The sequence below is a fragment of the Aphelocoma coerulescens genome, chromosome 5, assembly GCF_041296385.1.
Source record: "Aphelocoma coerulescens isolate FSJ_1873_10779 chromosome 5, UR_Acoe_1.0, whole genome shotgun sequence".
NCBI classification, from domain to species: Eukaryota; Metazoa; Chordata; class Aves; order Passeriformes; family Corvidae; genus Aphelocoma; species Aphelocoma coerulescens.
This window is the reverse complement of record NC_091019.1, coordinates 61,893,168-61,919,832: the sequence shown is the minus strand read 5'-3', so window position 1 is coordinate 61,919,832 and position 26,665 is coordinate 61,893,168. Positions and strand designations below refer to the sequence as shown.

The 26,665-nt window shown below is 43.9% G+C and overlaps 2 protein-coding genes across 2 annotated transcripts in view; both read left to right on the top strand.

The window, feature by feature from the left end:
* Positions 1 to 9,582, top strand: SNAPC1 (small nuclear RNA activating complex polypeptide 1). Its single transcript, XM_069018501.1, has 10 exons — positions 1 to 207; positions 909 to 1,068; positions 2,142 to 2,282; positions 2,736 to 2,840; positions 3,746 to 3,904; positions 4,324 to 4,398; positions 5,040 to 5,102; positions 6,041 to 6,182; positions 6,860 to 6,940; positions 9,186 to 9,582. Exons 1-10 carry the CDS (start codon positions 20 to 22, stop codon positions 9,218 to 9,220), a joined length of 1,149 nt encoding a protein of 382 aa, XP_068874602.1. The 5' UTR covers positions 1 to 19; the 3' UTR covers positions 9,221 to 9,582.
* Positions 9,583 to 19,300: 9,718 nt separating this feature from the next.
* Positions 19,301 to 26,665, top strand: part of SYT16 (synaptotagmin 16) — a 93,301-nt gene continuing 85,936 nt past the window's right edge. Inside the window, exons 1-2 of the transcript XR_011151505.1 lie at positions 19,301 to 19,499; positions 24,034 to 24,232. The gene's annotated coding sequence lies outside the window, so the exon portion shown is untranslated. The remainder of the gene's footprint in view (positions 19,500 to 24,033; positions 24,233 to 26,665) is intronic.

Sequence of the window (26,665 nt, the reverse complement as noted above, 5' to 3'; positions counted from 1 at the left end):
TGTGGTGCTGCGGGAGCGCATGTGCGGAGCGGCCGCGGAGGGAGCGCGGCGCCGGCGGGATCAGCGGGGAGCCGGCGGGATGAACGCCGTGCCGGGCCTGAAGGAGGACTGCGAGGAGCTGCTCGGCGCCTTCCAGCAGGCCGACACGGTCCGCTTCGAGCGCTTCGCCGAGCTGTGGCGGGAGCGCCGCTTCCACACCGTCTTCTAGTGAGTGAGGGAGGGGATGGCTCCCGGCCGCCCCTCAGCCCAAGCCGCGCCTCCCCGCGCCTGCCCCCCGGCAGGCCCCCAGTCCCCGCTGCTCAGCTTCCCCCCGGGGGACGGGCAGCCTTAAAGGGGGTGCGGGTGAGCCGTGTGCCCCCTCAGGCCTCCCTCAGGGAGAGGCTTGCCTGGCTGGGGATCTGAGGAAAGTGAAACATCGGTCCCTGTGTAATGCTGGAAAAGAGTTTTTAGTTCAGTGTATTTCGTGCATTAGGAATGTGTGTGATTTGAGCGCTGACTCCGCAGGGAGCTCCGAGGTAATCCTCGTGAGATTTAAAAGTGTGATCGCAGGACAGTGCATGTTTGACAGAATCATAGAATATCCTGAGTTGGAAGGAACCCACACGGATCATGGATTCCAACTCCTGTCTCTGCACAGAACACTCCAAGGGTCATACCCTGTGCCTGAGAGCCTTGTTCAAGCTTTTCTTGAACTCTGTCAGGTTGTGATTCTTGGGGTTGTCCTATGCAGGGCCAGTAGTTGTACTCAGTGATCTTTGCAGGTACCTTCCAGCTGAGGACACTCAATGATTCTATGTTTTTAGGACATCTAAAGCTTATTTCTCCATTATGGATTTTCTAAAGCCTGCAGCTTTATATTTACTTGCTTCAACATCCTGCTTTTTTTTTTGTTTATTTGCTTGTTTTAGTGGTAGAATAAGAGCTTTGGAGAGGAATAAGCTCACAAAGAAGACTCTAGAACTGGCCCAGCAGTACTTCTTTCCCCCCTACTCCTTCCAGATCCGAGTTGGTGCTCTGTACCTTCTGTATGGGCTCTATAATGCCCAGCTTTGTCAGCCAAAACAAAAGGTAATTGTTCCTGAGGTTTTTATTCTCAGGGGATACTAGGCATAAGATATGTGGTATACTGCTGTCTACTGTGTCATTATAAATGCTTAGGGAATTCCCTCTTGCTTTCTTAAACATAAAAATACTTAAAACCAGATGGGAAGCTGTTGGAAAAGGTAGGGACAGAGAATGTACTCATCATCTGTAGGGTGAACCCCCACTACAGCCTGAGTTATTATTTAGAATTCCAACAAAATTGAGACTGACTGAGTAATTTCCAGTTCCATTCATGAATGGGTTGAGAGGGTGCATGCTTGAATGACACCCTCCTTGCTGCTTTTAGGATAGGAGACCAATATCCAAAGGAGTTACAAACTCAGTGCACGGAGAAGTCGTTTGCTTAGGAACTGTGTGATGTATATTGTGTGCACATGCAAAATTGCATCCAAATTCTTTAAATAGCAAACTGAATTTGGAGTAGTCTACAGTGATGCCATGATGTCTCATATTTTGACCTCAGAGAAATCAATGACTTTTATGAAGCTGAATTTAGGTAATTTTAAAGCCACTGCTGGATAGCAGCTGTAAGAGAGTACATGAGTTGTCAAGAAACTTAGGCAGAGAGAAAGTGAAGTGGGCAGAGTGGATGTGACAGGAGAGAAAGGAGGAAAGAAGGAAGAGAGAACATTTATGAGCATTTCAGTGGCAGCACAGCACAACCTGGTAATAGTATTGTTTCTTAATCACTAGCAAAGAGGAATCTCCTAGGTGCAGATTTTTCACACACTTCAGAATGTGAAGGATTAATGTTTTCAAATGTCAGAAAGGACTTGTGTTCCATGTCACTGTCAAAGAAAGCTGAGTGAGAGATTTAATACAACAGTATAATAATAATAATATAATAATCTTATTTGCATGAAATGATGATAATAATAAAAAATGTTATAGTGGGATCCTTTCTGCAGCTCTGTGATCATGTGACATGCTACCCCTTGGACATTCAGGTATTGTCTGTAGTCAGATCACAGTAGTCAGCTGAGTTAATTTTTATTGTTGAAATATTGGTGTAGCAGTATGTAACTCTTTTGTTGCAGATCAGAATCGCACTCAGAGATTGGCCTGAGATCCAGAAATTTCAGCAGGATCTGCTCAACTCCCAGCATTATGATGCAGCCTATATCTTTAGGAGAATGCAACTTGCCAGAGCCTTCCATTTCACAGCAATGCCAAAGCTCGTAAGTTATTGCATTAATGAATTACATTTTTAAATAAAATAGCCTCATCTTTCAATGCCTGACAGTTCAACAGCACTCGTGGTTAGCTCAGCCTTGAGGCTGTGTTGAAATGTAGTATTTCTGGCTCTACATAGGTAGGTGATACAGAGCTTAGGGGATGTTTGAGTGCTTCTCACCTGAAAATATTTTTTCAGTATCTAATGTTCCTAATAGATTTAAGATGTCTTACCAGTTGGGGAAATGAATCTGGTTGCTGGATTAAATTCTTAACTAGAGAATAATTTGTGAAAAGTGCTGACTCTCTTCATCAGCAACAAAGCTGTTGTTGATGAAATGGGTTTATGCTTTTCAGCATCTCCCATCTCCTGACTGATGGATATGCAGTAGGAATTCTCAAGAGGTGGTGCCATTTTAAGTTTTCTTTTAGGCTGCAAACATTGTTTCTTGTTTTAGCTGACCTACAGAACTAAGAAGAAGATTGAGGAAAATTATTTTAAAGAAGAATTTAAGGACCCGAGTAACAGAGTAAACAGCCTCATCACTAATGATGTATTGGAGGTACAGTAACTTTTAAATGTTGTGTTTTAATTCCTCAGTTGTCCAAAAGCTGTAACTTCTCTAATCAGCACAGTCTTGTCCCTTGTAAGTCTCTTGTGGAATGAAGAGTAAGGTAATAGCCTGTAGTTTTACCAGACACTCAGAAACGTGGCATTTAGTTTGGAAGAATTGTGGTACCTTTTTCAATACTGAAATATGTTCTAATGTTTTGTGTATTTGCCTCAGTGAGATGTAAAAGGGTGTAAATGGTTAATTGTCACTTAAAATGGAAAATGGGGGGAAGCATGTTTGTTCTGATATATCTGCAGGTTGCAGCTGGAGGATTGATACTTGTGGTAATATGAATTTATTTATCTGCAAGTTTATAGCCTTCTCTCACCTTTATTTCTCCTTTCAAAACTTGGGTTTTTTTATTATATGATACATTTTTTAAAAGCCTGAGTAATTCAAGACAGGTGAAGGTTCTTATATTGCTCAATGATATAACTTTCTCTGCAGGTTTTTTCATATATTGCTGGCAAATGTGTAGCAGTAAGGTTGACTGTAGTGGTGCAGAAATCTGTGAAGTAAAATGTTGCCTCCAAAGAGATGAAAATAAACCACAGTATCAGAATGAAACCTGTGTGAACACTGGCCCTGAAAACATTCTTAGTTTAAATAATGCAAGATACTCTTTCTTCTTTAGCTTATTTGATGGGTCAGCGCTGGGTAGCAGGATTTCTTGCTCTCTAAAACTCAAATGATCTAACCAGAATCAGTTTCTAACATTCCTCCTGGTCCAATGGTCTCCTCAGAATGGTTTCTGTAACCCTGGGTTTGTACATTGAGGACTAATATTGCTTTACTGCTGGAATATCTTTTTTTCCCTGAAACACACTTTTAAAATTTTTTTTTAATAATTTTAGGAACTGATGAATATTCATGACCACTATCAGAAAATGAAGTGTGTCATTTCAGCTGACAAATCCCAGCCAGACAAGGCCCTGAGCTTGATAAAAGATGACTTTGTGGTTAATCTGAAAGACATAACGTTGGAGCATCAGGAATGGCAGCAGAACAGAATGGTAGGTGGTACCAACCACTGTGCTGGGGTGACTTAGCAGGTTGGGTGAACATGAAAGAACTGGATTTCTTGGTGTGATTACCTCTGAGCTGGTAAATCTCCGACTGAAGGAGAAGGAACTGTAACACTGAAGGCATGGAATGTGTAAAACTTGAGGCAGAGATGTGGTGTGGAGGAAAGGACTTGTGTGTGGTCCTGCCTCTGGGATACCACAACTGACTGCTGAGAGGAGAGCCCTGAAGGTGTGACTTCATGAAATACCTCTGTAGCACATTCCTGAATCAAAGAAGGGTCACAGTGTAAGGTGGATGTAGAAAATGGGCATGTGTATAAATATTTGTTTAGTTTTTTACAGTTCTTAGATTTTAGCTGTCTTGTGTATGACAGATGTTTAAAGAAAAACACTTTTCTTCCCCACAGAAGTTATTCCGAAATGCTAAAGAAACTGATGAAACAGAAAACAAAAAGAAAGAAGGGACTTTGCTAGAATCAGAGGTAAGAAAGCTGAAGTACTCTGCTGCATTGCACAGGCCAAATCTGGTCATTTTTTTACTTCAGATCCCAGGCTAAGCAGTGTAAGTCAAAGTCTGACAGTGTCAAAATAAGTTCCAGGGACAGCTGGTGAGGCTGGTTACTTGGTTTTGTTTTTAACTCACGTTGTTTTCTGTTGAGCTGTGAGCATTTACTGCTGCAACAGCTCTTTTATGACCATAACAGAAAGTCTCTCTCAGGTAAGGAGGGAAAAGAGCTGTATTTTCTTGGCCAAACTCCTTTACACTTCCTCCTGGAATTTCAACTAAAGGCAATATTCATTTTTTATGCTACAAAATTGTCACATGTTGTACTTGTCTGCTTCTTTCAACTTTTAGTAAAATGTGAAATTTCAAATTTGATTTTTCTCCTCCTGGGCTTTGTGACAGTGAAGGCACCCAAAATTATGCTCTGTCTTTTTAATAAAATTTGAACTTTTTTTTCTTGAAGTACCATTTTGGTGGCATTGAAATTATGTAGAACTAATTATAGAATTACAGCTGTAGTGAGATATTGCTCAAGTGATTGCCTGATGTAATATCCCATTTCAGATCTGCTGTGATAGAATAAGAATCTTTTCTGACTGCATTCTTGTTTCTTTGCAGGGCTCTGAAAGAGCAAATGCCCTGGCCAGAATCAAATACAGGTCTTACTCTGCAGTTGTTGAGGTGGGTATAGAATTTCATAACAGGGAAGTATTGTTTTTCAAGAAGAGTTTTAAGGACCAGTTTAATGTAAATGTTGGGTCAAAAAGGAATGAGTTAAAATTGCACTCTGTAATTCAGTTTTTGAATGTTCTAGTTTTCCAGCAGGGAAACCAAAGCTCTTATTCTTGTTAGATTTATGGAACAGTGCAAGTAAGGCCTGTGCTTGGAGGACTTTCATTTACAGGATATCTTTTAATGTCTACTCTCTGTTTAAGTAGATTGAATTTTAAGGAGATGTAATAAAAATACCTGAGAGTTTAATTGCTCAGATTCCTTGAATCTTAGATACTGGAATCTTGGAAGATGCCTGTGAAAATGGGACCTGGGAGTTTAAAATCAGTTGCAAGTTCTTGGAAACTTTGTTTCAATAGCTTCTCCTTTAAAAAAATATTATTGGTTTGTGTTTTTCTTAGCAGTCATATGAGAAACATCTCAGCTTTCTCTGTTTATTAAGATCTCATATTGAAAAATGTGTCATTAAATGAAACAGAACTCTGGATTTTGTAACATTCTGGACTTGTGGAAGTGCACTGATAATGTTTTCTAGGCACTTGAGCAAAATACGGTGGTAAAGGAGGCTTTACAGAGCAGCAGTTTTTGGAAGTGTTCCTTTTGTGGAGGGCTGTGCAACATGGTGTGGGTTGGTAGTAACAGAGAGTGGATTGGGAATTAATGAATGTTTCATTATCTGCATTTAAGTTATACACTTATTAAATCATAGAAGGGCATTGCCCTGTTAGAACTGAAGAATAGCAGCTAGTGGGAATCCTCTCTCCCTCTTTCCCCTTCTATCCTTTCTCCACCCTTCACCAAGTTGATGCTCTGGTCCCTGCTGGTTTCTCAAGTGACCTGCAGCAAGATCTGGCTGTAGAAATCCAGCTTTTTTTTTTGTCATTCAGGCTTCCAAATCCAGGAGACATCGTCAAGTGCAGTTAGAATCTTCCGAAGCAGGATCCAGTTGTGGGAAGGCTCCAAGTCGAAGTGAAAAATCCATCAGGAGACCACAGCCAGCAAAGAGAAGAGGTTCTTCAGAAGTCAGAGGTATTTCTCCATTGCACCCATGAACCTGGGGAGATTGCAAAAGTTTATCCATTGCTTTGCTGGCTGGGTTAAATTTTGCTGTTGAGCAGTGGAACACTTGGGAAATTACTTTTCCTAAGGAAATTCTCTTTCTCATATCTTACTTTTCAACTGATAGAAGTTGCTGTGCTGTCTAAACCTTTTGTTTACTCCTTATTTGTTAAAGGTTAAATGAAATTAAACAGCAAAATGGTTTTGAATTGTCTTTATTTTTTGAATTATCTTTATTTTGAAGTTGGGGATTTAATTTCAGAATTCCAAACTCTGTTTTCAGACTTGCTTAGCCTCTGCTAGAAAAAAAGTTACTGAGGAAATTAATCGTTCTTCAGAGAAGAGCATTAGGCAGTGTTGCCTTTGCTTGACTTTAAAAGAGTAGATGAAGTGTTGGGCAGCAGTAAGGGTATTTTGAATTATCACTGATCTGAGCTGGTGATTAATTTTCTTTAAATTGGTAGTGTTAATTACTCGTTATTGGAGGTTTCTTAGTGAGCCATATTGAAGGTACTGTGAAAAGTAGGTTTGCCTACAGCATTTGACCAGAATCTCAGGAGAGCAGCAGCAAACAATCTTTTAACTACTGGAGAAGGGATGTAGAAGCAAAAAAAAGCTGACAGTTTTTCCTCAAAATCTGTGTGCAGGTGAAATGCAAGTGGCAAAGGAAACTGTTACTCGGCATATCGGGATGCCAATAATCACAGAAGAGAACTCGGATGAAGGAGGTACAATGATTGGAATTCCAGCAAACCTGTGACTTGTTTTTAAATATCCCTCTGCTGTGTTTTTCTGAAACTAAAGCTGATATTTTGGATCATGTCTTGCTGACTTGCAAAAGCTAGATTTGGTTTTAGCCTGTAAATTATTGCATGCAAATTGAAACTTTAAAACACCATGGCAAAATCCCGAGAGTAATTTTTTCTGCACAGATTTCATCATAGTGTGTTCAGAGTTAAAATTGGTCCAGTTTAAGGGAGTCTATTTCTTCTGTAATACAGGCTTGTCTTGAGGAATTCCATTGTGTAGGGAAAAGTGATTTTTTTGGTCACTTGTTAGAAGCTGCGTGGGACAAGGAGCCTGGATCCCAGCAGGGAGAGAGAGACAGTCCAAACCAATATGGTTGATAAACGAACTCCGTTTATTAGCAGTCCAAAGGCACTTATACAGTATACCAGCTTGTTAGCTCTTAAGTGGCTTAAAGCTTATCAAGACACATTTCTATTTCTACATAATTGGACTTACATTGGCAAGTCTCCACAGTCTTGTTATGATCAAAAGAATTTTGTGCTCATCTTCCTTGTTCACTCCCGGATAGCACAGCTGCAAGTTTTTCACTCCCTCTCAGTTTTCTCAGGCTGTTTGTTTCCTTCACACAGGGACTTTCCCATGGAAAGTTTTTCTCACACACAAGCCTAAAAACTTCCAGGCCTATTGCTTGCACAGTTCTTTTATTGATCCCAATAATTCTATTTCCCAACAGTCAGTCACTCACTTACAGAAGATGCATTTTCTGGTAACTCTGGGAACTCAGGAAAGAATAGCCCTTGCTGCCCTTACCTTTGCTGAGGGGACATGGGAGGTTCCCCTCTAACCTTAGTTTCATCTGGGCAGTGTTTCAGGGATTGAGCTCCAGTACAGCAATAGCATCCTCTGCTGTACTGAAAGTTGACTGACATTGCTGGGGGAGGACTCTGGGAACTGCAGCAGAGGAGTGGATGGCTTTGCTGTCACTCAGGCTGCTGTAAATAATGTCATTTCAATTGGGAAGCAGTGGTCAAGCAGATTGCTCAAAGCTTACCATGGAGTTGCTCTCCAGGAGCATCAAATGGAGATGTTGGATGATACTGAGCTGCTTTGCATCTCAGAAGCTTCAGGGTCTGTTCTCAGCTGCTTGAGGAGAATGTGGCACAGTACAAAGAAAATTTCATCCTCTTTTTCATGAGGTACATTATTTATCTGTGCCCTGGGAAGAGCCCAGGGAACTGCTTTGCTGCCCTGTCTCAAACACAGGAGGTGTTCCTGGGAGAGGAGCTAGCCAGCTAAAAGTGGAATTTCCACTGGCAGCCCTGGCTACTCTGAGGCTGATTTGGTTTGCTTGTGTAGTGGAAAGCAAACTTGGTAGACCAGAGGTACTGGTTCTTAACCTGAAAAGAGGAATTAATTAAGTTGCTTAAAGGGGCAGCAAAGGGTTAACCACAACTTCTGGAAAGCTTGGATGGCAATAGATGAGCGTGAGGAGTACATCTTTTGCAGTTAATTTTCTATCCAAAATTGTATGTAAAGGAAGGATATTTAATACAAGGGAGTGTAATAACTATTAAAATACATTTTTAGTGACATTGTACATTTATATTTGCTCTTTTTAGAAGCAAAAGAGCATCTCATAGTACTGAAGTGAGATTACATTTTCTGGTCAGTTTTATTTGTAGACAGTGGGAATTCATTCAATTTTAAATGGTCAGATTGAAGGTGTCATGGTGCATTTAATATTGCACTTTGTTTACTTTCCCTTCACTTGTCCGCTTGTTGAGGACAAAACGTTTCTTTCTAAATCAGGAAAATTCTCCATTTCTCAGAATTTTCCAGTAAATTCTGAAGCATTAAAAATACCCATAAGCAGTTTCTTCATATATTTTGTGCTTAATTTTGTGAGTATTCCATTTGTCTAATTCTCAGCAAAATCTGGAAGGTGTTGGTGAGGAGCAGAAAGCTTTTTAGATGGAGTAAGTTTTGAAGTACAGTATTCATCAATGGAATTTCAGTTGATACTTTGAATGATGCTGTGTTGTAGAATCTAGAAAGGTTTTCTTTTTCCTATTTAAAAAACATGGGGAGAGGGTTTGGGAGGGGATCTCAAGTTATCTAGTTAATTTCCTGTGCTGGATAGAATTAATTCTACTTGAACAATTCCCATGGGGGAAGATAGATTTAAAAGCTTGTAAAGAAACCCTTCTCTTGATTTCCTTTCAGAACTATCTCTCCCCAAGAGGAGAAGACGACGTTAGAGGATCCAGTTGGAGAAGCATTAGTGTTAATGCCAAAATGAAAATATCAGAGGTAACACCAAGTGCTTGTTGTGGACACATTTGAACATTACAGAAGTGGCTGGGACCAGAACCAGAGGTGATGCTGGTGGAATACTGGTAGTGACTGGGATACTTCAGCTGTCTCGTGGTGCAGCACCTGGTGCCTTTATTCCCCTGGTGAATGCTTCATGTGGCAGACCAAAGTTGCTGTGTCCTGTCTGAGATGGAAAGAGAAGGCTCAGAAAATATTTGCCCATATAAGATGCACCTATAATCCTTTATCTCCAAACATAAGGGTTTTGACTGTTGAAAATTAGTACAATAAATTATTTTTCACTGTTGACTTGCTCCGTTTTATGGTGTGTAAACTTCACACATGTGGAAATGAACTTGCTGATAAGCCTTTTGTTGTACCCTGTCTCCAGCAGATCTGGAGTTACTGTGTATTCAAATGGATGGGTGTAAAGTGTGTTTATTAATTCTGCAGATAACCCTAAACTGTACAAGGGCAGAACTGGAATTCAGAATTATCTTTATAAATTGGAGGGGAGTGAAAGAAGTGGGTATGGAAATAAACATGGATCTCAGTACTGAGAACAGGCACGGCATGGGGAAATGTTCACTTGGCAACAGTGCAGCAGAAAAAGCAAATGGACTGAGAATCATCAGCTGGAGTGTTTCCTGTAAGCACTAAAACCAGTAGAATTTGTGTCACTCAGCCTTGGTAGGCTGTAGCCTTAAATATCCCCACCTGACCACAACAATTTAAGAAGAATGTGGATAGTAACTCTCCTTGGAATTTCTCCAGTTGATCACAGCTGTTCTTTCAAGAAAGGCCAGAGGAGTTGAACTGTCCTTTTCTACAAGAAGGAATATAAAATAGAAATTTGGAAGATTTTGAATATAAAAGGGACCTAAATTGAGTGAATTAGTTTGCTAGTATGATTCTCAAAGGCCAGAGGAATTGAATTGCTCTTACCTAGAAGAAAAAACGTTTGAATGGAGATATAAATGGTTTTGCTATAAAAATATTAAATGTGTTGTTTGGCGAGGAGGAATGGGCCTAAATGACAAAGAGGTTGGACACTGGAAAAGCTGATGGTGAAGTGCCAGTGTTGCACTCCACCTTGTTAATGAGCAAAGAGAAAACACTTTATAACAAAGCCAAACCTTACTGCACTGAATAATCAGGTATTCAGTTGAATAACCAAAGTCTTTATAGTCTAATCCAAAAGTCATTATTATCTCAGATCTAATGATTATAGAAAAAGAATACTTCTACACAGATTAAAAATCCCTATGGTGGTAATAATACAGTTAAAATCATCATATATGCATTTTATTTCTACCCTTTTTTTCTGGTTTATCTCTTCCACTGCACTCTTTGGCCTGAGGTTGGGCTTAGGCTGTGGATGGAACATGCCTTAGATGTGGTCTGCTTAAAAGGACCTATGGCTACAAGGATCTATGGCTACAAAGGCTTTGGAGGTGTCATTTCTGTAAAATTCGTACAATTTGGTTTTACTTGGGTTTTCTGACTAAAAATGCATGTGCTTTTTTTTTTACCAGCACAAACTCCCTCTGTGCATTTCTGCTCCTAATTTTTGATGAGCAGGTACAAGAGACATAGAAGAGACCTCAAAGGGAAACAATCAGAGTCCTTTTGCTCAGTAACATGTTTAAGGGACATGTTTAGTACTGTTCCCTGCAATGGCACTTTTTCATAACATCAGCATCTTATTTGCATCCCTTATATCTTTGAACCGTCCTAAGACCTGGGTAAGGGATGGAATTTGTCACAATTTTTGATACACTGTGACATGAGTCCTCCCTGCACTCCTCTGCAAATGATTTGCAAAGCGTGCAAAGGCTTGGCTAGGCACAAGGATGGATGCATTCAACTAGCAGTTTTCATATTGTAATAATGAAGACAAATGTTCTGTAATTTGTTTATAAAATTACATCGATGTAAAATGGAAGTTATGATTAAGAATAAACTTCGAACTGCTAACTATATGCATGGAGATGTTTCAAAACAGTAATCCCGAGAATTTAGAGGCAGCTGTAAGCAGAGTTTCACAATGCTGGTGTAATTTTGAAAAGAAAGAATCCCTTGATGCAGTCTGATGGGCAATTACAGGTTCTGAAAAACAGGAGAGGGATTTCCTAAGATGCTTCATTGAAGAAACCAGCTGTCATTAAAAAACCACAACAATAAATCTGGACTTCCAAACAGTACTAGTAGTAGTAGTAGACGACTTTCTGGGATCTAAATTCTCTTCTCCTGGTTGTAGCCTCAGCTTCTGCAGTAGCTTAAAGCTGGAAGGAAATTTAATCTCTGTACTGCCAGCCTAACTTCCAGCTGTGCTGATGGATAGGAATGAGGCCATATGACAGTGTGTATCTGGATGTTGTTACAGTTTTCAGAAATAAATGAAATACATACCTTTTGGCTGAAGCTTCTCTGAGGTAGATACACAACTGTTCAACCAAAAGTAGTCACCATTTCTTTGGCAAAGCTAAAAGATCCTCTTAGTGAGGCTTGAGCCGGTGCTCAGTGTTAGCAAGGATAATGTGGGTGATGAAAAGCAAAATAAACCTAAAACACTTACAAGTGACACCAGTTTACAGAATTACAGAATCAATTATCTTGGAAAAGACCTCTGGGGTCATTGAGTCCAACTTTTGACTGATCACCACCTTGTCAACCAGACCATGGCGCTGAGTCTTTTCTTGAACCCCTGGAAACTGTTTAAGTGGAAGACAGTTTACAGTATATTTTTTATTCTTATTATTAAAGCAACCAACAAAGTCTAATTAAGTCAAAGTAATTGCAAAAGGCTGGACAAATTAAGCTCAAATACTAGCTTGGGAATGGAGCTGTGCTCAATCTGGAGGTTTTTGCAGCCTTCAAACTGAAAATGAAACAGCAGTATGGGAGTGCTGGGAAAAAATTCCAAATGCCATGGATGACTGGAGATCTGTGGTCGGTATAGTTTGGTGTCGATGTAGGTATCACCTCTAGAATAATTGGAGAATCCTACAGTAAAAGGGATTTTGCTGTTTGTTATAAGGCCAAATTATTAACTGTGAAATTCTTTTATTAAGTAAATTCATGTTGCTACAAATTGCACATCTCTACTGTAGTGAACATGGAGGACAATTAATTAATCACTATCTGCATAAACATACATTACAAAGCTGGAAAAACTTACATTCACTCTAAACCTTTTCGGACTAAAATCTTTCTTTTCTGCTTACTTTTTGTTGCCTTTTTTTGGGATTCTAAAGATCCCAAAGGACTAAGGATACTTCAAGGTTTATTCTTCATAGGATACTTCAAGGATTATATGTCATATGTAACAGGACCCTATGCGGAGTGTTTGTATTCTCTCATCACATGTGCTTACCAGGTTTCTTCAAATGACACTGATACTTTATCCCTTCTTTTCTGGAGTGTTTCATTTTGAAGGTCATTCTATGTCTGGAGTTGCCTATTTGGATTTTACAAAGCCTGCTATGTGGCTTCCTCAGTCCATTTTCCTCTTGGTCCTCAAATCTGGGCACCTGATTAAGCCAGTTAATGGAATATTTCTCTCCCTCACCTGTGTGCAGCCCAGCACTTGGAAGTGGGACTTGCAGAACTGAAAAATGTGCTAAGCTCTGTCTTGCTCCTAGCACTTAGGACATAGAATTGTAGAATATCCTAAGTTGGATGGGACCTACAACAATGATTGAAGTCCAACTCCTGGCCCAGCACAGGACACCCCAAGATTCACACCATGTGCCTGAAAGCATTGTCCAAATGCTTATTGAACTCTGTCAGGCTTGGTGCTGTGCTCACTGCCCTGGGAAGCCTGTTCAGTGCCTGACCACCCTCTGGGGGAAGAACCTTTTCCTGCTACCAGTCTAGACCTCCTCTGGCCTCTAAATTTCCTCAGGCCATTCCCTTGGGTCCTGTCACTGGTCACCAGAGAGGAAATCAATGCCTACCCCTCTCTTCCCCTCACGAGGAATTTGTAGGCTGTGGAAAGGTCTCCCCTCAGTCTCATCCAAGCTGAACAAACCAAGTGACCTCGGTTGCTCTCATATGGCTTCACCTGTGGGCCCTTCACCATCTTTGTAGCCCTTGGGTCAATCTCTATGCTGCGACGTAGTTTGGCTGCAATAGAAACCATCAAAGCCACATTAGCTTTCAGCAGCTTGAGCTTTCTGTAACAGACCCCAAACTGCTTCCTCTAGTCACAGCAATGTAAACCTGGATATGGGAAATAAGGCAGGACGTAAGAGCCAGCCATCAGCTGCTAAGGGTTATCGGAGATGGGGAGTAACTTGTTTTATTCTTATAAGAGAGTTTTGTGTGGGTTTTGAAAGTGAGGTAGCAATTAAATCCGAGAGACAGGCTCAGTGCTCCCCGCTGAGCAGGTGATTCTGACACGGGGCTGCGAGCCGTCAGTGTCCGTCCCGGTGGGGGTGGGGGTTGCCTGTTGTATTCCGCACGTGCTACCAGCCGCTCAGTGCAGTCCTGAGGACCCGTGAAAAGATACGGTGCAACATTTTGGAAGGCGCAGCGAAGCTCTTACCCTCCTCAAGCTGCATTTTGGGGTGAAAGGTGGCAGAGCCCCGGCCCCCGCCGCCGCCCCGGGAGAGGCAGCGCCGCTCCCTTCCGCAGCCCCGCGGGACCCCGCGGCCGCGCCCGGCTCCCCCCGCTGCCCGCGCCGGGCGGGGATGCGCCGTGCGGGGCCAGCGCGCACCCTCCGCGCTGCCGGCCGCGTCCCCGCGGGGCTCCGCACCGCTCCGCGCAGCGAGCGCGGGAGGCCGGGCCGCGGCCATGGCCACGGACGGTGAGTGCGGGCGGCGCCCGGGGCGGGGGCGGCAGCCCCGAGGAGGGAGCTCGGGCACCGGCCGCGCCCCGCGCTGGCCCGGGCTGCGGGATGCTGCGGGATGCTGATGGGAGCGGGGCGCTGAGGGATGCTGATCGCCCCGGGAACGGGCACGGAGGGGGAAACCGGGCCCGGCTCCAGCGGCCCTGCCTCTGTGCCGGCGGGGATCCTCCGCCGCGGGGCCCGGAGGGTGGGAGAAGGAGGTTCGGGGGTCTCTGTCCCTCCCTGGCCGGCGGCGGGCGGTGCCCCTCGGCCGCTGCCCGCGGGTTTCACAGGGAGTGGTGGCGGGGTGTGCTGCGTGTGTGCTCCACACGGAAAGGGTGCGTGTGCACAGACACGAATTTTAGGGAGAATAAAGGAATAGGAAAGCCGGCTTTTGAGATATTAACGGAGAACAGGTGTTCTTGTAATCATGGGGGACTTCTCTGTGTATGGGAGCCTGGGAGTTGTTGGGTTTTCTCACCACAGTATAATAGAAATGATTTCAGGGACGATTGCCTCCAGATTTTTGACTGATGAGGGTGTTGTTTTGACTGATGGTGTTGCTGACCCACCCTGGCTCAGCTCGTGGTTTTGGCAGTGGTGCTGCTGCCAGGTATTTCCCTTAATATTTCAGATCACAGCACTGGCGAGTTGCTGAACCTAAACTGCTGCTGTTAGACACAGTCCTGGCAGTCTCCTCCTGATTTACTATGAATATGCCAACTTCAATGCTTCTTGAAGATTGCCACGTTGATTTTGCTACATCTTTTACCAGCTTTGGGGAAAATAATCACGTGAACCTTTAAGAGATGCCAGGATGGCATATAGCAGTTTATAAGCTCTCAGGAAAAAATCCTAGACTTGAGCTTTTTATTAAAAATATTTGACTTAATCGGGAGTCTAATTTCTCTCCCCCTTTTGCCATTTAGTGATATTCCTTTGTGTTTGCTGTTCTTCATTTTCTTTCAAGGCTGTGGCCCTAAGGAAGGGTCATCTCAGGCAAGGCCCAGGCTGATGGGTGAAGTTGCGGATTTTCCACAACATGGAGTCATTTGGTGCTTCAGCGTGGCCTTAGGAGAATTAGGAACTAACCTGGTTTGTTTAGAGCAGTAATAGTACACTTCTACCTTGCAGAATCTGTCCTTCCATGAGTTTGATTTTTAAAGCAGGGATCAGTGTCTGACAGGTGATTCCTCATCTGTTTGAAAATTGCTAGATGTTTTGATTGAGAAATAATAACCTGAAATGAAAGAGACTGGAGGGAAGCCTGATGTTAAAATGAATAAATTGTCATTCCTTGGACTTGGTGTACTTGTATTAAATTCCACTTAGATATAAGCTATGATTTTTATTGGAGTGGGAAAATCTGGATTGTTCTGTTTGGCTTCATATCCAACCTCAGCAGATGCCAGCCTTTCCTGTACTTGGATGGAGCAGTGGCACCATCAGCAGGGCTGGGAGAGTCTCTTGTCTGGGGAGCTTTGGGGGGAGCAGAGGCATCCTGAGAGCTCAGGTAGTGTCCACTACTGTCCTTGTGTCAGAGCTGTTACTCTGAGAAGGGCAAAAGAGCCAGACAGTCGCTCCTTCTCTGTGTTTCTGGGCTGCCAGAAGAGGTGGCAGTGATGACTTGAGGTGATCAGAGATACATTTTACAGCTGTCTGCTCTGGTTTAATTGCTTAATTATTCATCATTCCTGCTGGCTCAAGGATCAGAAGTGAGGGAAGTTTGGTTTCCAGTATCTATGGCTTCAGCACAGTTGGAAATGAGTTTAGCTTGGACAGAGTTCAGGTGAGTGCCAAACAGAACTGTGGATCATTTGAATACATTTCTAATGGTTTTAATTAAAGGTGCAGGAGCAGACTGTCCCAAGTGCTGAAAGATGAGCCAGTGGGGAAGGAGACTGGCCTGGCTGAATAGAAAACTCTGTCTGGAACTCAGTGATAAAAACTATGGAAGAAGGGGCAGGCAGCTCAGGAGGACTGCAAGAATGTTGTGAGGTTATGCAAGGGGAAAATCAGAAGGGCCAAAACCTGACTAGGACTTAATCTGGCTACTACTGTAAAAGACAGTAAATAACGTTTATATATATGTGCAATAAAAGGACAACCCACATCCTTTGGATGTGGGGGCAAACAGTAACAAAGGATGAAGAAAAGGCTGAGGTACCTAATGCCTTCTTTACTTCAGTCTGTAATAGTAAGATCAGTTGTTCTCAAGCTGCCCAGTCTCCTGAGCTGGAAGACAGGGATGAAAACTGGCATGAAGCCCCCATAATCCAAGGGGAAATAGTCACCTGCTATACACAGGTCTGTGGGGCATGATAAGATCCACCCAGGGCAATGAAGGAGGAGGTGGAAATGCTCACATAGCCACTTTTCATCATTTACCAGCAGCTCTAGCTAACCAGGGAGGCCCCAGGAGACTGGAAGTTAGCAAATGTGACACCCATCCTCAAGAAGGGCTGGAGGGAGGATCTGGAGAGCCACAGGCCTGTCAGTCTGACCTCGGTGTCAGGGAAGGTCACGGAGCAGATCACCCTGAGTGCCATCCCATGGCACGTACAGGACAGCCAAGTGACAGGCCTGGCCAGAGGGGGTTTATGGCAGGCAGGCCCTGCTTAACTGACCCTAGCTCCTTCTGTGGTAAGGAGACATGTAGTGGATAAGGAAAATGCTGTGGATGTTGTCTACCTGGACTTTCATACAGACTTTGACACCATTTTCACAGCTTTCTCCCGGATAAACTGTCTGCTCATGGCTTGGATCAGTGCATTCTTTGGTGGGTAAAAACCTGGCTGGATGGCTGGGTCCAGGGAGTGGTGGGGAACAGTGTCACATGCAGTTGGTGTGTGGTCACCAGGGGTGTCCCCTACGCCTCAGTACTGGGGCCAGGCCTGTTCAGCCCTTTATTGATGACCTGGATGAGGGGATTGAGCCTGTTGGTGACAACATCAATTTGGGTGGGAGTGTTGATCTGCTGGAGGGAAGGAAGGCTCTGCAGAGGGATGTGAATAGGCTGGGTTGATGGACCAGGGCCAATTGTATGAGACCACAAGGTGAAGTGCCAGGGCCTACACCTGGGTCACAACAACCCCATGTACCACTACAGGCTGTGGGAAGAGCAGCTGGGAAGCTGCCTGGAGGAAAAGGACCTGGGGGTGTTGACAGCAATGAATGTGAGCCAGGTGTAGCCAGGTGTGCCCAGGTGGCAAGAAGGCCAATGGCACCTGGCCTGTGGCAGGAATAGCGTGGCCAGTGGGACCAGAGCAGTGATGGTCCCTCTGTACTCTCACTGGTGAGGCTACACCTCGAATCCTGCATTCAGTTTTGGGCCTGTCATGACAAGGAAGACCTTGAGGGGCTGGAGCATGTCCAGAGAAGGGAAGGGAGCTGGGGAAGGGTCTGGAGCACAAGTCTGATGAGGATCAGCTGAGGGAGCTGGGGGGGTTCAGCCTGGACAAAAGGAGGATCAGGAGAGATTTTATCACTCTCTTCAATTCCCCAACAGGAGGGTGCAGCCAGGTGGGGGTCAGGCTCTGCTCCCAGGGAACAAGGGACAGGACAAGAGGAAATGGCCTCAAGCTGTGCCAGGAGAGGTTTAGACTGGATATTAGGAAAACCTTTTTAATGTAAAGGGTTGTTGTGCTAGTTTGAAAACAAACCAGTGGGAGGCACCAAGTCAGAATAACAATTTAATGGAAATTAAAGAAAAGGAAAAGAAAGTAAAAGAAAACACTGATAGAGTCAAGATACAACCTGAGTCCCTGTTAGGCAGGGTGGTGGTAGCAGTCTTCTGAAGTGGTGATCCTGTAGTAAGGGGTCTGCTCTTCCTCAGAAGGTCTAGTGGTGGCTGTGTAACTCCTGTCCTCTGGAAATCCAGTGGAAGGGTGTCTCTGGTGTTAAGAGTCCCAGATTATATCCATGATGGGATGCTTGGTTCCTCCCTCTGGGTGGAGCATCTCACAATGGGGTAATGAGTCATGAGGCCAAGTGTTGATTAGGCTCATTAACAGAAGATAGCCCGGAGGGAGTTATCTCTGAGTCATGGGCAGGACAATGATGGGCCATTAACAGCAAGAGAGTCTGGGGGGAGGAGGTAAGGAAACACTGCCCCACCTGATTTCAACAGCTCATGAGGATGGTAATAGAATACACCTCAACCCAGGACAGTTGTGAAACATAGGAATAGACTGCCCAGGGCAGTGGTGGGGTCACCATCCCTGGAGGTATTTAAAAGACGTGTAGGTGTGGCACTTGGGGATGTGGTTTAGTGGTGGGCTTGGCAATGCTGGGTGGGCTTGGTGATCTTAGAGGTCTTTTCCAGTCTAAATGATTTCATGATTTGATGGTATCCTCATAATATTAAGACTATTCTGTATATTTTAAAATCAAATATCTCCCAAGAGAATATATTTAAAAGAGGAGACATACACATGACTGTTCAGAGTAGTTTTTAAACACTGGGAGTATAGTGGCTTCCATTTGAAAGCTCATGTCATTGTATCTCAGTTTTGGTTTTCCTCTTGTGTTTCATTTGCTTAAATTCTTGCTAATAATAGACCTGCATCACACTTGGCTGTGTTGAAAGCAAATCTCAAAAAATGCCTGCTTTGTGGAAAATATTGATTGCACTTGTGTGCTTTTCTAAATATGTGAAACACAGGTACTTTTACAAAGAGCCTGTATTTGTGCATATACACCTGTCCCCATGAGAAAACATTCAGGCACACAGTCAGACTTCAGTGTAAATAGGAGAACATTTAAAATCTGTTTCCTTCCTGGTTTGATTCAAGGTGGGGGGGGGGGGGGGTATTCTCCAGGGACGCTGCCTCTGAGGAGAGTTTGTTTTTCACAGAGATAGGCAACTTTATATGCCTTGGAGGAGAGTATGGAGGGGGCTTTGCTGAAGGAGTGGGCTGCAGTTACAGAGGTGCAGAGAGCATTCAAAAGCTAAAGGTCTGCTGGGCTTGTGGATCCTACAGCCAGGCTTTTAATAACGTTTTTAGAGGTTTGAAGACAAGAAATGAGTTACCAAACCAAATGTTTTTGAGCTTGCAGGACACCTTAAACCAAATGTATCCCCAGAGCTGTGCTGCTGATGGCTGTAGCCCTGGTTTAATATGCTTAGGTCACCCTGAAATGAGCCCTGTTCGATGCAGAGGGGCAATTATGGAGGAAGAGCTGTGGGTGTGGTGTGGCTGAGGATGCGCTGGAAGCGCTGTGGCAGCGAGAGCGCTTCCAGCTGCATCAGGTTTTGGGAAGGGCAGCACCATGCCTTGCCTTTGCTCCGAGTAATGATGCCAGCACTTCCTGAAGGACCCATCTGCAGGAGTCTGGGGTGTTTATTTGCCTTCTTGGAGTGTTCTTTTGCTTCCTGTGCACGTGGGCAACAAGTGAGTTCCATCTGGGTATGTGCTTCAGTGGTGCTGCTCAGATGTAGAGACAACTCTTAAGTAAACAGGAGCAGCCATAGTTGTCAGAGGACATTTCTAAAAACATCAGGTGGCTTTATCTTGAAAAGCAGCCTCTGATGTGCCTTACGTAGGTTGTTGTCACGACTGATGGGGCTGAGCAGTTGTTAAGGAGACTTTGTGTTCCTGTTCCATTTGTGTGATCTGTTGTTGATGGCTCTGGTTGTGCATGGAGAAAGTTTGATCAATTATTCAGCAAGGGCTTGAGTCTAAGCTGTCTCAGAGCTGGCAAGCCACTACCTCTACAGACTGGTGTGGTTGGTTGTTGTTTAGGCACTCTGACTTTGCACAGACCACTCTTTGTGTAGTTTTGGGAGTGGAACTCCCAATCAGAGGAGAATATGGTTATCAACCAGATACATATACACCCAGCCTGTGACAGTGGCTGTAATCAAATCCAATCAGGCATGTTTTAATCAATCAGGGATACTCTGTTGCCTGTGCTATCCAGAATTAACTTCTTGGATATCTTCCTTTTTATGTTTAAGATAGATTGGCTTTGTGTTGGAGGGTTAAATGAGTGGGTAAACAGTTGTTAAAATTGCCAGTGTTACCCATCAGCAGCTGCAGGACTTGGTTAAGGCAATGAAAAGTGACCTTGTGGCAGCCTTCTCAGTGGGTATGAGGGAAACAAGATGCCATTTGTGACGTCCTGAGAAGAGCAGCACCAAGAGGGATATGATCTCAAGAACAAAGTCTCTGATTACATCGGGAGCAACTGACGGGTTGAGGAGGGTAGAGAGAGTGTTAGCCAAAGAAAGGGTACTGGGAGGGTATTGCAGAGCCCACCCTGCATGCAAACCCACAAAATGACTCTTGTTCCTCCGTGTGTCTGTGTGGAGCAGATGGGTGGCATCTCTCCATTAACACAGTCCCCGTTTCTGGCTTGCAATCCCCTGCGTGCTGCTCCCTGGTGACAGCTCCCTGTGAGAGGAGTGCAGGGTCCCTGAGTGGCACTGGGGAAGGGCAGGGATGGAATGGGGCAGGTTTATTTCCTCTCTTAGGGTACCTCACACCATTCTGACCCCTCTGTTTCACAAGCACCTCTCATGGCCCCTTGCAGGGGGCACAGCTGGGACTTGTGCTGGGCATCAGCCATAGAATCCTATAATGGTTTGTGTTGGAAGGGGCCTGAAAGATCATCTAATTCCAACTCCTCTGCCATGGGCAGGGACACCTTCCACTAGACCAGACCTTGCTCTGATGCTGACTTGGAGACTGTGGAGGTTTTGCTTCCCCTCCCTGTTGGCCTGTGCTGTTTCTATAGTGCTCTGTAATGAAATTTATGACGATGATGATGATGTAACTCAAATGCACAAGATACTGGGTGCCTCCAAGGAGAGGAGAGTCAGTCCTAATTAACCTTCATTGGCTTTGGTAGGGTTTGAAAGCATGTAGAAACTTGCAGATAGTGCTTACTCCTACAGCTGGCAGGCATGTTTTAAGATTGCTGTTATTCTTAAAAAAATACAGGTTTGCAGGTGCCAGAACTACTTATTTTGGGTCAAAACCAGAGTTTTGAAACAATTAAGCACTTCTTATAAAAATGTGGAAAATCTAAATGTGGTTTGCATCTCAGAAATGTTTAGGGAGCATATTCAGATAATGTACATAAATTAAAAAAAAATCTCCCAAATCTTTCCCATCACATTATTCTGACAACAAAGTGCTTGCACAGTGGAAACAAAAATGTTTAGTAGCTGAACAAAAATCCAGTGATTTTAACACAGATCTACTCAGGCCCTAGTGGTGTCTCACTGCAGTTGAAAGAAGAGAGCTTTCTAAGAGAATTTATTGCTCTTTGGTGTGGTACTTTCTTTTTTCCTAAGCATTATTTCTTCCAGTGTGGGGAGAGGGATTCTGCAAATAGAAGGCATCTACACAATGCTGATTCCTGCTGGCAATGTGAATTTGATCTCAAGATAAGCATTTGGGCCACTGTTTAAAGGCAACAATTGGGATCTGGTGTTGTCTGCAGCAAAGAATTTGTTATGTCTTTATCAGACAATGGCAGCAGGGCATGAAGTGCTGTTCTAGAGTGGGTGGTTCTTCTCTCTTGTTTCTTAGTGGCTCTTTTGAACCAACATTTTCCATCAATAACTTTTGTTGAAAATACTTTAGAAGGTTTGTTGTCTGAAACCCGTTTTGCATAACATGCCTTGGTTATGCTTTGTGCTTAAAAACTTTGAGTCAACCCCAAAGAACAACACAATCACCATAGAAATCACACAAAATGCTTTGTATGTGGGAAGGTTTTGTCCTCTTTCTTGTTTTGCAGCACCTGAAATCTCCTGAGTTTCTCTCCAGAGGAGCAGATAGAAAGAAAGAAGGTTTTTTTTTTTCATTGCCACAAGGGCTAGAAGGTTATTTGTTATAGCAGCTGATATTTTTGCCTCATGATTTACTTCAGATCTACACATTTAGGTAAAATACCTGTTATTGTTTGATGAGGGTGGAGAATTTAGTCAGTGAAGTTGTGATAGTTACCTTTAAAGTCTTAAAAAATGTGCACGCTCCATGAAACATGCATATAGTTACAAATTATTTTATTTGCCAGGTGCAAAAATGACTTTAGAATTTCTATAACATTGACACTGCAATTATATTCATTGGTCATCATGTGGGGGATACAGATGTGCTGGGAGCCCTGCTGAAAAATTAGCCCAGGAAGTTCTGCTGCTGTACTTCAGAGTAAATGCTTGTTGAGGTTTTACTGAAGCTGTAATAGATGAGATGTACAAATGCTCACAGCATTTTGCAGCTTTGGGTTTTGTTCTGCAGTTTGAATTACCTGGTTTGCTCCCTGCATTTCAGTATAACAGTAATAACTGTTTCCCCAGCTCAACTTGGATTTTGTATGATTGTCATATCACAGACTTTTCAATGGGAGCAGAGTGCATTTCATGCTGAAGTCAGCAGACAGCCTGTGAACAAATTAAGGAGTATTTCTGTTCCCATCATTTGCATTGGGCAGCTCTGCCATGTTTTTTAAGGCAGTTCACAGAAGGGATCTGACATTCTGCAGGTTTTTCTGTCTGTGCTATTCATGCTGTGTATCAGGGTGGTCATCCTGCCTGGCTCCAAGAGCCACGTGCCAGTGTTGTCATGGACTGAACCACATGATGTGCACCTAATTGTGTATTAATTACATATCTATATTTACCAATTCATAAGACCCATGTGTAAGGGGCACTTCATGGGTGGCAAAATAGTGATCCCACCACTCAGTTACAGAGTCTTGACTGCATCTGATGGTCTTCTCATTTTAGCCCAAATACTGGCAACCTCACCTTCTTCATTACCCAGGAACACAGGCCACATTATGTGATCTGTCCCAAATGACAAAATGACCAGAGAGCTGTAATTTAGCAAAGACAAATGGAAAGTTGTACCTGAAGGAGGAGCCCTCAAACTGTCCTGTCTATGCTGGTACAAGTCAGTGTGTCCTGGTTTGGTGTTGCTCATGGATTTCCTCTTTATCATTGGGGTGTGCTGGGGTCTGTGCTGTGAAGGCCAAGTGGGGCAGAGGAGGCAGAGGAGGCAGGTGATGTGCTGTTCCTTGCCACTCTGAAAATGGTTTAGGTGTGTCTGAGTCACAGAATGGTTTGGGTTGGAAGGGACCTTAAAGATCATCTAATCTCATCTCATTTGTACTCCCCTGCCGTGGGCAGGGACTCCTTCCACTATCCCAGGTTGTTCCAAGCCTTATCCAAACTGGCCTGGAACACTTCCATGGCTGGGGCATCCACAGCTTCTCTGGGCAACCTGTGCCAGGGCCTCAGCACCCTCAGAGACAAGAACTTTTTCTTAATATCTAATCTAAACCTACTCTATTTCAGTTTGAAGCCATTACTCCTCGTCCTATCAAGAATTACATCCTTCAGGCTCTGTGAAGGTATCAAGGTGACACAGTTGCCACTTGTTCTTCGGCCCAGGCCTGCCAACCCTGTAAACTAATGTTCACAAATCAGTAGTTTTAAGTCTCAAAAAGCACACACATCCTGGTTGACTCTGACCTTCATTCTGCTTACCTCTGGTTTCCAAATATTTCTCCTGCAAAAACATGAGCTAGAAACAAAAGTATAAAACAAAGCTGACCTTCTCTTTTGTGTTAACTTGGGTCCAAGTGTTAAGAGAGTTAAGAAAAACACCAAATAACTTAAATGTGCTAGCAACTCTGGGAACAGAGCTCCAGGTCCCCCTTTTAGAAGAAAAGGAATGGAATAAGATTTCCCAACAGGCAATCTCAAGGGGGGAAGGAGTGATTCTAGTGAGCACATTTGTTTTCAGTGCTCCCACAGCAATGACTACACAGAGTATGTTGTCATTTGTTTGCTCTGCTGAAGGCACAAGGGCAGACCTCCAGAGCTGCTCTTCTCCCCATTTGCCTTCCCATTGCTTCCTTGCTTTTTTGGTTCAGTTCTTCACCCTCTTCACTTCCCCTATCTCCCTCCAGGGCAATGGAAGACTGGGCGTTGTGCTGGGCTTACTCACTCAAGAGCTGGAGACGCTGAAGGAGTGTTTCCTTCCCAGACACTGCAGCGAGATCCATGAGGAGCTGTTGTCAGCCCTTAGACAGAAGAGTCACACAGATCCAGTGACCAGCCTGGTGTCTCCATGGGAAGCCCTGCAGCCAGCAGCTTGTGTGGATTGCTGTAAGTCAGTCAATGTGAAAGGCAGAGCAGCAAAGAGGGGGAATGTGCCCCTTTCTTGGGCTGGAAAGAGGAGCCTTCACACTCCTGAACTGCTGTCCATGTTCTCTGTGCTTGGCAGCAGCAACCACTGGAGCATGAGCAAAAAGTCAAAATTGCCTTAGGTCAGGAAACTCTTTCACAATGGAGTTCACAATGGACTTGTGCTCCTCTGGCCTTTCTCTTTGGTCCACTGAACATTTAAAAGGAGCAGCTTCAGCAGGGTGTACTGAGAGTTAATTCTTCAGGAGGGCCCCACAGGCCAGGGCACTGAGGATGGGGGGGTTCAGATCCTTCTGGGCAAAGCCAGGACTTCCCCTCAGGGCTGTCCCATCTTGTAGCCACGCTGGAAAGGAAGAGTGCTGCCCACATGATCTCACATGGTGCTTCATCTCTTTAGTAATAGATGATCTCACCAGGAAATGTAGGCAGAAGTTTCTGTGCTGTGGGTTACGGAGAGGATAAGGTATAAAAGAGTTCTGCTGTTTTGGTTCATGCTGTCATGGTTTCTGTGAGCAGGTGGGTGCCCAGGGAATTTTAATGCAAAAAATGTCAGATCCCCTAGGATTAGGTGTCAACTGACTGATGATTTTGAGGAATGAAGTCTTGAATTCGGCACATAAAAATAGCAGTTGCGTGGGACCTTGTCACTGATTTCCTTTGAGAATCAACCCTTTTTTGAGAACTTTAACTTTGGGATTCTGCTGGTGTTCAGTTCTAGTATGTAAATATTCATTCACCAAATCTCACTCTTCTGCACTCTGCCCCCAGAGCCTCCCTGTAGCATTTACTGTGCTAGTGGGATGATAATAGGTTACATGTTGCATAATAGGGTGAGGAGAGTAAGGCCTGAACTTCACATGGCTGGAAATGCGTTAGTACCGTGATAATCACAAGGTAACAGCTGTCCTACCCTCCCTTTTTATTTTTCTTTTTGAAACCCACTCCACTTGTTTTATAATTACTTGGGCTCATTGTGAATGCAAAAATAGCTTCTCTATTTAAAGAGAACAGATGGTTTTTCTAATGAATTTTCCTTAAGATTGAATGAGTTGTGGTTGAGTCAGAAACTGCCAGCCCAGAAACGTATGTTTTGATAAGAGAAATACTTGATTAGGTTAATTGAGTGTGACTCAGTGTGATGTACATTTGGCCAACTTAAAAGCTTTCCAACTTTGTCTTGGATAGAGGTTGCAGTACATCTCTGAGGACAGAGAAGAAGGTAAGGGAGTGCAGGTGAAGATGGATAAGCCAAAGGAATGTAACACTTTCAGGAGGACTGGGAAGCATTTAAAACATGAGGACACATTTGTCCATTCACATCTTGTTCCTGACAGTGAGGTCTTTGTCAAGAGCAAACTCCTTCCACCTGAGAGGCCTCAGAACGAGCCAAGCTTGGCCCCAAACTAAGAGATAGCTAAGGGCAGTCCTGGGGATCCAGTCTGGAGGAGAGAGGCAGAGAGAGTAAGCTGTAGAGTAAGTTTGTCCTGTGTCATGAGAGGGAGCAGGGATTTGGTTACACTGAGCTGAAGAATTCAGAGCTGTGTTTGTGACATCCAGCAGAGTGTGTCTTTTAGCTAATGGATAATCTTTTCTGACTTTAATAGAAAAGGAGATAGAAGATCTCCTGAGCAGGCTCAGTGTCACTCAAGGTGCTCTAGTTAGGCCATGGAGTAAGTTTAATGTGCTGTAATTTCCATGCAAGCTCAAGCTTGGTGGGACAGGGTACAGCAGAGATGATGTGGTGTTTGGCAAAACAGGTAAACTTCAGAGAATACCCCCCAAATTCTTGACTCTTTTTGTGAGGTTTGCTGGAGACTAAGAGATCATGATGCCTCTCTGAGACCTCAATCCTCTTCCAGATGCTGGCATGTAGCCAGAAAAACATTTAAGAGCCGTGTCCTGTGCCCCTTTCCTCTGTGATTTGAAATGGCATGCACAAAATGCAGTCCTTGATGTTCCCACTGTCACCCAGCAGTTTGTCTGGGCAGTATACAGGACCATCTTCTAAAGATGCTTCATTTCCTGTGGCTCTGTAAGTCTGAATATCAACTCAAACCACTTTGAGAGGGTCCCAACAGTCCTGGTTTTGTAATTCCCAACATCTCTTAGCAACTGGGCAGCCATTCTTTTCATTTTTTTTTTTCTTTTTCCCCAGTGCTCCTTATTCCTGCTCCCTTTTCCCTGTGGCTCATGAAGCAGAGACCTTCTCCTCAGTGTTGCTGATCTCAGTGTTGCTGCTGTGGTGCTGTAAAGGTCAGCAGGCAGCTGCTAATGGACAGCAGGAGGGTGGCTCAGCCACATCTCTGTGCTCTTTGAAGGGTACTTTGTGTGTCTATGTCCCTTCAGGCATGTGTCCTGTTACGCACTCGGAATAAATCATCTCCCACAGCATTT